This window comes from Pelodiscus sinensis, chromosome 3 (assembly GCF_052426305.1).
Source record: "Pelodiscus sinensis isolate ZL-2025 chromosome 3, ASM5242630v1, whole genome shotgun sequence".
In the NCBI taxonomy this organism is placed as follows: domain Eukaryota; kingdom Metazoa; phylum Chordata; order Testudines; family Trionychidae; genus Pelodiscus; species Pelodiscus sinensis.
The window spans coordinates 114,184,394-114,197,157 of NC_143054.1; the positions used below are offsets into that span (position 1 = coordinate 114,184,394).

Here is a 12,764-nt window from a genome sequence, read left to right on the forward strand (position 1 = left end):
CGAGGTCAGTATTATCTAGCAGCGTTACTATCACTTCCACTGCTTACTGGGCTCTTAGAAGACATTTATGGATTCATTAGAGCTAAATAACAGCACAGAACACTGAGAGCCAGGTCTGGTGGCTGTAACCAAACTTTATGAGACCACGGGAAACTTGGCCACCTCATGGCAAGTGGGCATTTGGCTAACTAGAAAATCATGCTAGACCACGGATGAGGTTCAACTTGTATATGTTTTGCATATTGAGATGTATGGAATACCTGTCAGATATGAGCAAACCAAAGAAAATCTCAGTCTGAGATCAACTGAGTGAGTAATTTCAGCTCAGCTCTATGACCGTGAATGAAGATGATCCACAGAAAACAGATATTAGTCTGAGAATATTTTATTATTACTACATGGTAGTCTCAGGGGTGCTGTTCAGAGTATGTAGCTTGCACAAATTTAATTTTTAACCATATACAGTTAGAAACAGTGGTTTAGTTCATTGATAAAGAGCCTCGTTACTATGATGACGAGATTAGAAGTACATGGATAAGTTAGATGGGACACTTAATATTTACAGGAGAGCCAAATTTTTCAGAGGACTAAGATATTGCAGGAGGAGATTTTCAAAGGCATAAGGAACGTTAGGTAATCAACTCCCATAGTTTGTCAATGGGAGCTTGTTATCTATCTCCCACTTACGTCCTCTGTCAGCTGTGTATAGGTAGTTACATAAACTGCTCTTTTGGAGATGCCTGAGAGCAACTCCAAACATATTCAGCATACATACATCAGGCTGCTCTAGGAAATGGTGGGTTGACTCTCTTTATCCTGTTTCCTGAAAAATATAACGTGATAATTTCTTGATGTTTTCAGTTCAGATTTTCTAATTTTCTTGTTTACTTGATTCACTATATTGTCCCATTAATGGGATTCTTTAAAACAAATACAATGCACAGAAAATAACTGCATTTTCTAAAGAGTCCAGACAATTCATAGACATGGTAATTCACACCAGTAATTTTTGTACTTTCTTCTCTTGCTCAAAGGATACTACCAATCTCACACAGTTAAATATTAATTGCCCACCTTACCCCCTTTCCCTGGATGTCTCAAGCTGCTAATAAGCTTTCTTGTTTTCCAAGGCATTGGTTAATGTCCTGTCAAAAATCCTCATAGAGACTGAGATGAAATTAACACAGGAATAAAATCCGAGTGTTCAATATGAATCCTTGCCAGAACACCCTTTTCATGATGATGAAGTTCAAGGTTATACTCAGTGCCCTTTTTCTTTAAGCTATTGCTCATGGGCTTGAGCCAATCCAATATTGCCGTATTTCTGCCCTAGAGAAATGTCAAACTGATAACACAATGAAAATCAGTATTTTAAAAAGATGATTTAACATGCACATTGAAATTTCAGTATGCAGCTTGCTGCTCTCATAAACAATATAAATAGGAAATGGTATAAATAGAAAATCAGAAGCACTTTATTCAGATCGCAGTATTAATTTATGTTACATGAATCATTTAATTAGAGGTGCTTTTTCTCTATATACCCAAAGTGCTAATTATCTTTCAGTATGAGCCTGTGACTCAACTACTCCTTCCAGGCCTTTTTTAATTGTAATATTAGCCACAGTAATTAAGCTGCAAAAATGACCACAAGAAGATGCTTTAGAATTAAATAAAATGTTCACTGAAGCTGTTTAGGAGATGGATACCTTTTACATTCATGGTAATTATTTTGATACTTTGCTGTTTCAAGTACATAATGCTCTGTATTAAATGTGAATACTTCCTATTCGTGAATGAATTGGGCCAGTTTCTTCTATCTCTGGGCTAATTTGCAACACATTGCCAGTGGTAAATGGACCCCAAAGCAATTTAGCCAGCTATGGAAGGACTCCTTAGGTGGCAAAGCAGCTCCTATATGTCCCATCCCAGCAACCAACATAGCAGAGTATTAAAAGGCAGGACATACTTTCTCTATGATGTTCGCATCATGCTGTAACAGCCCTTTAGTGCATTTGATAGCCAGTATTAGTGCACCGGGTCAGAATCAGAGGATAGCAAATCCAGCTTAAACCCATATTTGTTCAGTAGGGATATTAGGTACCATGTAATTCAATAATCATGTAACCACACAAAATCATGTGCCCTGCCATCCTGCACTGCTGTTTCTGTATGAGAGGCAGCAGAGAGGGATGGCAGATGGGAGCCATGCAAACTGTCTCCTGCCCTGCTGCTCTGCACTGCTGCCTCTGATATAGAGGCAGCAGCATGGAGGAGCAGCAGCAGTCCCTGTCTGTGAGGAGCACAAGCTCCCCATGGACAGGGGCTGCACTTGCATCCCATGGAGTAGCCTCTGACTATGACTGCCTCTGATGGTGGAGGAGAGGAGGAAGCAGCTCTGCGGGAGCCGATACATGAGGGGAGCTGGCGTGAAAGCCGACTTCCTGCATGTACCAGCTCCTCCCTGCCCCCCTCACCCTCCATGCTGCTGCCTCTATATCAGAGGCTGCAGCACTGGGATGAGGGTGGGAGGTGGCTTCACAGAATCAGGTGCTCATGGGGAGCTGGCATAAAAGCTGATTCCCCATAGGCACCAGTTCTTGCTTCCCTCCTCCTCCCCGCTACTGCCCAGGCTTATCAGTTAATCATGTAGTCAACTATACATTGACATCCCTATTGTTCAGCCTCTCTCCTTGTACTATTTTATCCTCAAATTAAGCCAAAGATCTAGGTTACAGTTTACTTAGAGAAAAGTTATAGTTGTTGAATGGCTAAAACCACATGCAATGGTTTCAAAATGTGTTCCAGTGCCGTCCAATATTCTGTCATCTGTAGATGTTAGCCACAAACAGACCAAATTTACTATCAGAGTTTCTTTTGCATTTGTAAAATGAACAATTAGGTTTTTTGAAGCCAGCTCGGGATCAATATCTTTTGTTGACTAAACCTCCTATGTAATATGTCCTTTTGTAGTTTAAACAAAAAGGAAATGTGACCATTAATCCACCATTGTCTTTTACAATCTAACTTTTAAAAATTCTTTTGGAAAGTTTGGGCTTATGCCCCAAAGGAAGCTAGATAAACCAATGCCAGTCTTACTTATATTTTTCCATCTTTTTTCTTAATTCAGGTTCTGATCGTGAGTTCTGTAGGGAAAGACACACATCTTCCTGTTTGTTTCCTAGTGTCTAGCACAATATGGCCCATACCCTAATTGTAGTCATTAGGGGCTGCCATACCACTAATGAATAAAAATATGAAACCATTTATGGAATGGAAATAATGGAAGTTTCCTCGTGCTATTTTCATCATCCAGCAACTAAAAATGAAATGCAAATACAACAATCCAGACACATATCCAATTCTTCAGCATTGTGAAAGATTCAAGGACCTATGTCTTTAAAAATATGATATTTGGTGCTTAGGTTTGTAACTCCAAAGTTCTTCTCAGGGCTGGCCTTACCATGAGGCAATCTGAGGCGGTCACCTCAGGTGTCAGATTGTGGGGGAGGAGGGGGAGGGCGCCACTAGGACCCAGAGTGTAGAAAATTGTGTCTGCTGCTGGTGCATATGTATTCTCTCTGCTCTAGATGCACAGAGATAGTGGAGTGCCATGAGAAGAGTAGAACAGGAAGAAGGCAGAATTGAGACCTTTCAAAGTTTTGGTCCAAGTGAGGAAGCATGGGGGCATCATTTGAGCTCCCCGCCTCAGGTGCCAAAATGTTGTGGGCCGGCCCTGGTTCTACTGCGTAGCCAATGGGAAAATAGGACAGCATTTGGGAAATGTATTTGCTGGCTCACTAATCACAAAAGTAATCACTTGGTGAAGGGTTTGCAATTTGCCTTCCTTATATAAGCAAAGAACATGGGCAGGCCCAAGCAATTATTGTATAAAGATCAACTGTAAAAGGTGAATATTTTAAGTACTGGTCAGGAACAATATTATGAAACTTTTAGAAATGTATAGTTTAGCAATGGACAAAAGAAATTTGATAATGAGAAATAGCCTTTAGATATTGGGTTCTAATCTTATCAGAATATGTGCCTGGCTTCGGCAACATCAATGAAAATGTTAATCACCTCTTGCCAGGTGTCCTACTGCCAGCAGAGCAAGATAAAGGCAATCTTGACCTCACTCCACAACACAGGTTCCCAACATATAGCCTTCAATGACAGCCATTTAAACTAACTATTTTAATCCAAGTTAATTGATGGGACAGTTTTCCATAATGTGGCAATGGGACAGCCGGCAACCTGAATCATCTGTATGGTCAAATGTTGTGAAATCCTTAGTTATCCTCCTGCAAACCACATCCTAATGATATAGCAGTGCTAACTTATTATATGAGTGAAGTTGTATCCCAACTGACAATATTTTTGCCACTGACTTCAATGGGATCAGTATCTTACTTAGTGTATCTAAGACAGTGTCAATATGGTGCCAGTTGCTGTAATATGTAAACAATGACAAGCATGTCATATTCCAATTCCACAATAGCTTACTAAGTAACTGGAGACAAAATTAAAGTAAAGATAAATTTAATCCTCTAAAGAACTATCCTATAATTTAGGGAGAATAGATTTGTGTTTAAGGGAGAGGACTTGGAATTAGGAATCCAGGCCTCTTCTACTCATGGCTTTGCTAAACATCTCCAGTATGACTCTTTGCAAGTTGTTTAATTTATTTGGGCCTTGGTTTCCTTATCTGTAAATGAAGAAAATACCCTAAAACACTGAATCTGTGAAGCTAATTTAATGACTATTTGAAGAGTGCCTTGAATCCCTACAAATCCATTCCGTCCAGGGTACAATGTGGTAAATAATTATTCAAAGAATGAGAGTCTTGTTCTGCAATGGATATTGCAAAAGTTCAGTGACCTGAGGACCTGTTCTTCACATGTGAATTGCAATCAATAGATTCTTATTTCTGGATTTTTATAAGAAAGGCACTGTTCTCACCAGTTCTTCCATTAAAACCCTGGAGGTGGTGTAGAAATCTTAATGAATTCTTATTCTTTTTTTCAATTCTTGCCCAACAAAACCAAAACAACTCTTTAAATGCATTTAACTGTCACTCAGAGAATACCAATACTTGAAATTTGAGGGAGATTATATAGTAGCTTGTTCATATCTCCATCTGTCCAAAGTTTTATAAGGGTGGCTGTACTGTATTTTCAAAAATATTAAGGTACCAGGTGAAGACCATATTGCCCATCAAAGACTGATTTTATAAAACCAACATATGACAATCAGCCTACTGCATGTCTAGACTAAGTTTTTTTTCCCGAAAGGAGATATGCAAATTCGTCTCTTAAAAAAAAGAGGCGGTTTTTCGAAAAAGGGTTTTTTCCAAACCCCCCAGCCACATCCAGACTACTTTCTCTTTCGAAAGACCCTCTTTCGAAAATGGAATCAGAAGATATGCAAATTCACACATAATTTGCATATCTCCTTTCGGGAAAAAACATAGTCTAGACATGCCCTAGGTCTCATCAGTTTTACTCTGGCTTAACTGCTATATTCTCTCCCTTTCAAAATATGTCTTTGGCTCCCTCCTGAAAGTATTTATATAACCAGCTTCTGTTGTTGTAGGCTATTTTTTTTTGGCTACAATTATTGTGGTTGCACTCACAAATCAGTTATCTATGTATGCAAATAGCCAGTTAGATAAATTAGTAATATATTGACTAATTGTATTTTTCTTGTTGTTTTGTGGGTTTACACACTACCTTTTTCTCCTCTCATGAACTAGATTCCTATGTATGTTATGAAATAATTTTAAAATGAAGTGAAATAATTTTTGTGGCTAGGGTAAAGTGCATAGCATATCTGCCCCTACACTCCCTAGCCAGAGTCAGGAATGCAGAAAACTGTGCAGTTTTCCCTCACTCCCTGACAAAGAGGAACAGCCAGCAATGTCCCTGTACAAATCTGACCTTGCTTTAAGTTATGATAAGAGGGAACTGCATACCAAATTTGGTGTTCCTAGCTCTTTCCATTTAGGAGTTCTTGAACAAACAGACACGTGGATGGATGGACCCACATTTACAAAATATATATTTAAATATATTCGACAGTACTAAAATCTGAGAATCCTAACTGCATAAAAGCAGTAACATATTTCAAAATGAGTCATTTTAAAATTATTGATCTTTTTTCAACAGAATAACTTACAACTTTCCAAAACATTATAGCTGACCACATTAGTAACCTATGTGATTTTGGGATGGGAATGATAGATATAAGACCATCCACAAATAAAAAAATAATATCTGTAACATGCAAACAAACAGAAAACAAATCCTAAACAGAAGTGAGAGACCCAGAGGCTCCTTGATTTCCACTAGCAAATTTGCTATTGATTTTTTGCATAAGAGGTACTCATATTCTAAGATAATGCACAGCAATATGTGTCACACAGATAAATGGACTCCTTCAGCAAAGCATTACACACATGCTTAGGTATGTGCTTTATTCCCATTAACTTTAGTCTTTACTAGTCCTACTAAATTCAACCCCAGAAGATTGACTGCTGGAGTGTTGATCCTCCAGTAAGGGATTTCAGCACATTAATTTTGCTGACTTGGGGTGTTAGTGACAACAGCTTGTCCATTTACCATGACTTGCATGTTGGGGACATATGGAAGTTGAGACTTGTGGGAAGTCTTGAGAAATGTATATTCTAAACGAGTCATTCCCTGACTAATCATTCAGTGACTTCCCATACCCTCAGGAAATGCAGTTCTCTCCTCTGCTGCATATTTCTTTCGTACTGTGCTAAGTATATTATGGCATTATTTACTTTGCTTTGCAGAGTACAGATCTTGGTATCACTTTCCATCTGCCTGTCCTAAGTAGTTTGCAAATAAACCACTGCTGGAGAAAACAAAAAAACAGAAGAGAGAGATCAGACTGAATGTTAATTATGTGTTATCAAGCTATCTAAGACCAGGTCTACACTGGTGAAGAAAATTGAAGTAAGATGCACAATTCCAGCCATGACAATTGCGTAGCTGGAGTGGATGTACCTTACATTGATTTTCTGGGGTGCCCTCACAGTGGGAGGTCGACGGGAGAAACTTCTCCCATTAACTTCACTTACTAGTACCATGATCAACGCGCGTGCCTTCAGCGTTCAATCTAGCAGGTCTTTACTAGTCCTACTAAATTCAACCCCAGAAGATTGACTGCTGGAGTGTTGATCCTCCAGTAAGTATAGACAAGCCCTTAGGCCCAGCAGGGTGGATCGCTGATGTTAGCAGGGCTCTATTTAGATGTAGGAAGTCACATGCATGATATAACTCGCAAGACCAATGTGAACTTCCTCTTTTGAAACACTCTATGCTTTACAAAACACAGAATAAAACACTTTTCCTTTATTAAAAATGCTATCTTGCAGTAATGGAAGACACACTATAGCATTCCTACTGTAAAATTACATGTATTGTCAAAAGACGATGCAAACACAGAACAAAAAGACATTCCCTGTCCCAAATCGTTTATATTACTGTAGAATACTTTCTGCTCTCACAGCTTTTCCCTTCTTTTACAAAAGAAAAAAATATTGTCACCAGGTTTAGTTCAGGCAGTTAGCTTCCTATGGGAACCTCATGGACAAGGAGAACCAGGTGTGACCTGTGGATCATGTTCCTACCATAGGCTCCAGCTTCCCCTCTGGCCATGGGAAACTCAGCCTCCTCTCTATTCCAGATCCTACCCCCACTTTCCCCAAATCCTTGCCCCTGCCTCACCTTTTCCCCGAGTGCGCCCCGTCCACGCTCCTCTCCCTCTCTCCCAGAGCTTTCTGAACACCACAAATCAGCTGTCTGCAGGGCTCCAGAAGTGCTGGGAGGGCAGAGGAGGAGCTGGCACGCAGGGCCACTCGTGGGCGAGAGGTATGGGGGGAGGGGAGGATAGAGAAGGATCTTGGCTGCTAGTGGGTGTTCAGCACCCACTCATTTTTCCTCATGGGTCCTCCAGACTCAGAGTACCCACAGAATCAGTGACCATGCCTTGACCCTGACTGATGACATCAAAATATTCCCCCTCCTATTTCACATGAAAACTCAATCTATTCTCCCACTTACTATCTACTGGAACACACCAATGGGGAAATTGATATCTGAAAGGAAAACAGATGGCTCTTAAATCGCTGAGATTCCAACTTTTGCATTAGTATTTGGACACCTCACAATAAACAGATTGCGATAAAGGCGAAACTCAGACTGTGGGGGGAGCTAAGCAAAGGATTACTTGGAATTCACATTCCCAGCACGCAGAAAATGGGACTACTATTCTAATCTTCTGGCTGAAATAGTGGCTCTTATGAAGACTCTGGAATACTGATTCACGTAAGTACCATCTGAATAGTTCCTCTTCCATATCACCCACAACAACGTATTTGTGGCCAGTATGAAGCCCTCCTTTCCGGTGTACAGAGGTCACAGACCAGCCATTCTCTCTAACTCTACACCCCTGCAAATGGCACTCTGCGGGCTCAAGTGGTGTGGAGGACCCATGAAAGGCATTCTGCACCTACATCACAATTTGTGAAGAAATGAAGCATGCATGGTACTCACACTGTGAACTCCCAAAGCCTTCCAGATGGCAAAACTAATCAGCCCAACTCCACACCAGGCATACAGTGACCCCCATCCCAAGGCTCGTAAGGCCAGCGATGAGCCATTCTCTGGTAATGCAGCTGTGGCAGTGATACCCTAGAATCCAGATAAAAAGATCAAGTTTCAATAAAAAAAGGATTTTAAAATATCTAAGCTAAGAAAGAATATAGCTCTAGGCACTTGTCACTTTAGCAAATCTACTTCTGAACACTCAGCAGCATTTGACAGTAGCACCACAGGGCAGAGCCAAGAGTGTAAATTGAATCCCTTCCTGTCTCCCTCCCCCCAACCCCCACCAATTTCTGGGGAGGGCAGGGAAGATGTGTTTGGGGTGTAGGCTGCCCCAGGGCTGTGGCGTAGATAGAGAGGAAACCCCCCAGCCCTCTTCCTGCTACAGCAGCTCTTAAGTTGGGGCTGGAAAAGAGGTGCCTCTCTCCACTGCAGACCTGGGTGCCAGCACAGCCCTTGATAGGCTGCTGTGTGGCCATGCAGCTTAGAGGGAACTTAGGTGGGTAGCACACTTGCTGCATCCAGAACCCTAATGTCAGTTGCAATGCAGGGATGACTGACTGACCAGTCCCAGGGGCAGAAGATGTGGTAAGTGAGTAGGAATCAGGAAAAACAGAAACAAAATACAGGACTATGTAGCTCTTTAAAGACTAACAAAATGGTTTATTAGATGATGAGCTTTCGTGGGCCAGACCCACCTCCTCAGATCAAATAGTGGAAGAAAATAGTCACAACCATATATACCAAAGGATACAATTTTAAAAAATGAACACATATGAAAAGGACAAATCAAATTTTAGAACAGAAGGGTGATGCGGGGGGAGGGGGGGAGGTAAATGTCTGTGAGCTAATGGTATTAGAGGTGATAATTGGGGAAGCTATCTTTGTAAGGGGTAAGATAGCTAGCATCTTTGTTGAGCCCCCCGCGTAGAGTGTCGAATTTTAGCATGAATGACAGTTCAGAGGATTGCCTTCCAAGTGCAGATTTAAAAGGCTTCTGAAGCAGGATGCAGGTAATTAAGTCATTGAAACTGTGTCCTTTCTGGTTGAAATGGCAAGAAACTGTTTTTTCTTTGTGATCCTGTCTAATATCTGTTTTGTGGGCATTGATTCTTTGGCGAAGTGTCTGAGACGTTTGTCCAATGTACAAAGCAGACAGACACTTTCGGCACATGACAGCATAAATTATATTTCTGGATGCGCAGGAATATGTGTTCTTGATCTTATAGCTCACTTGGTTAGGTCCAATAATGGTATCAGCAGAGTGAATATGTGGACAAAGCTGGCAACGGGGTTTGTTGCAAGGGAAGGTACCAGGGTGGGTATTAGTGTGGTATGTCCTGTGGTTGTTGGTAAGAATCATCTTGAGGTTAGGTGGTTGTCTATAGGAGACTATGGGTCTGTCTCCCAGAGCCTCTTGGGAGTTTAGTATCCTGTTCCAGTATAGGCTGTAGTTTATTGATGATGTGTTGGACGGGTTTAAGTTGGAGGCTGTAGGTGATGACAAGTGGTGTTCTATTGTTGGTTTTCTTGGGTCTGTCTTGAAGTAGATGGTTTCTAGGTATTCGTCTGGCTCTTTCAATTTGCTTTTTTATTTCTCCAGGTGGGTAGTTGAGGTTTATAAATGCTTGGTAGAGATCCTGAAGTTTCTGGTCTCTGTCAATGGGATTAGAGCAGATGCGGTTGTATCGAAGGGCTTGGCTATATATGATGGATTGTATGGTGTGTGTTGGATGGGAGCTGGAAGCATGTAGGTAACTGTCTGAGTCAGTGGGTTTTCTGTAGAGGGTGGTGTCTAATTTTCAATTGTTGATTTGTACTGTGGTGTCCAGGAAATGGATCTCTCGTCTAGAATGGTCCAGGCTGAGGTTGATGGTGGGGTGTAGGTTGTATCCTAACCTCAAGATGATTCTTACCAACAACCACAGGACATACCACACTAATACCAACCCTGGTACCTTCCCTTGCAACAAACCCCGTTGCCAGCTTTGTGCACATATTCACTCTGCTGATACCATTATTGGTATCATTACATGAGGTGAAATTGTTGGTCAGACCACAGAAAAGGTTCATGATAAACCTCAGCAAGTGCCAAAGTTTACTTATCCTGAAAATGCTCCCATTCAGGTCAATTCTAGAAACGCTTTCATGTGCTTACATGTATATACCTGAGTTTTTCCTTTGAACTCAATGGGACTGATAAGCATGCAAGAGCTTGCAGGACAGAGGACAATGAACATACTGCTATATATAGCCCTTAGATGAAAGAAAACTATTCTAGGAAATATTAAATTTCAAACCTGAACAATAAAATAAACAATATCGGCACACACATTGTATAACAGTAATTTCCTTTTGTATTCAGAATTCTGAAATAACTGATTAAAATAGAAGAAATGAATCCTCAAGGTTCATTTCTGAGGATTCAGAAAATTCTGGGAGAATAAAAAATGCTCATCAAAAACAAAAAGGTAAGAAACTACTATACAAAGGTAACTTAGGGCACGTTTACACAGCAGGCTATAGCTGAAATAAGCTACACAACTTGAGCTACGTCAATTATGTAGCTCAAGTCAAAATAGCTTATTTCGGCTTTTAGTGCTGACTGCACAGCAGGAAATCCAAGAAAGAGCACTCTTCCTCCGACTTCCCTTACTCCTCGTAAAATGAGGGATACAGGAGTCAGGAGTAAGAAGTCCTCCAGCTTAACATTATTTTGACATTGTCTTAATAACTGTTTGTGGAGTAGACTTGGATTACGTTATTTCGGAATAACGTCAGTTATTCCGAAATAACACTGCTGTATAGCTGTACCCACAGTAATTAGAAATGTAAACATGCAAACATAGGTTCATATGCAAAATTATGTCGTCAATAATATTAAATTTGACAGAGAAAATTCATTTGAGAGAAAATTTAAAAAGTTTTTCGGGCATTCCAAAGAATACCAAAGACAAATATGTGGTTAAAACTATGTATCAGGATTAGCTTCGTTTCCAAACTTGCTTAAAGAATTTTAGCTCTTGGATTTTTGCTTTCAAAAAAGTAACCTAAGAAGAAAAATCCTTAGGTTTATGGTCTTGTACAATATATACAGAAAATTCTGAAAGTGCCTGATGGTTTGTTTTATTTATTTATTATTAAAATGTTTGTTGACTTTATAAATCCCCTGATGATGATGGATGACATAATGAACTAGGATTATGTCTTCACAGTTACCAGCAAAATAAACCCTTAACTGCTGAGAGAGTCACAGCCTTCAGAAATGTTACAGTTTTGTTGGTTTTCATTAGTACCTGTTCTCTCACAACTGTTTTGTACATGTTTGAGTAAACATGTACAAAACAGTGGTGAGGGATCAACAACATCCTTAGCTTTAGGGTAGGAAAACTCCTGTATCAGTTCTTTGGCTCTCCAATGCCACCCTCTAGCAAAATCAGAAAAGACAGGCTTTGACACAATTGATATTTCTAATGTAAATCAGCAGAAAAAAATCTAAACATGAACCCCTCCCCTACCCACTGGTTAAGCCTGTAGTATACATCTTTAAAAAGTGCAAAAGAATAAGTGCACAAACCCAATTTTTTCCATTTGCAGGTCACTTTTAAATAGTTTTCCTGAAGATTTTAATACTGATTCTGCTATTTGCCCTCCTGAATTGCATTTCTATCTATTTAAGCATATGTAGATTACTTACCACTCTATATTTGGACAGTGGAATAAGATAAAGAACTATATATTTAAATAACTCCAAAGACAATCATAAACATTAACCACTTTCATTCACTTTTTTAGATTTCTAGTATTTTGTTCTAGGCATGATTATTCTGCTGAAGAATATGTTCACAAAGGATATGTTCAGTAGCAATCTAGCTCTTACATAGCCTAATCTAAGTTTTGTGTTTACACTGTTTTCCATAGGCATCAGAACGTGTTTACATATGCAGCACTTGCATCACAGATTAGAGGAGCACATCTAGCTATCCCACTATGCTTTGTCCTGGGACACAAAGGAAATCATTACTGTGACATGGGTGGATATGAGTGTGTGACAGCCCCAAGAAGCAACCATCCCTAAGGAAGGGGGAAAAGGAAACCCTGAGCTGAGTCTCTGCCTCCCTTCCTGACTCGGCA

The 12,764-nt window shown here is 40.2% G+C and overlaps 1 protein-coding gene across 3 annotated transcripts in view; it reads right to left on the reverse strand.

Moving 5' to 3' along the window:
- TMEM242 (transmembrane protein 242) overlaps nt 1-12,764 on the reverse strand; it is a 45,745-nt gene that overhangs the window by 25,075 nt on the left and 7,906 nt on the right. For 2 of the 3 annotated variants that reach the window (XM_006115033.4, XM_075924518.1), the window contains exon 3: nt 8,580-8,717. In XM_006115033.4, the coding sequence (XP_006115095.3) occupies nt 8,580-8,717 (138 nt within the window). Of the gene's footprint in view, nt 1-775; nt 824-8,579; nt 8,718-12,764 lie in introns of all 3 variants that reach the window. The other variant, XM_075924519.2, reaches the window with a different exon arrangement.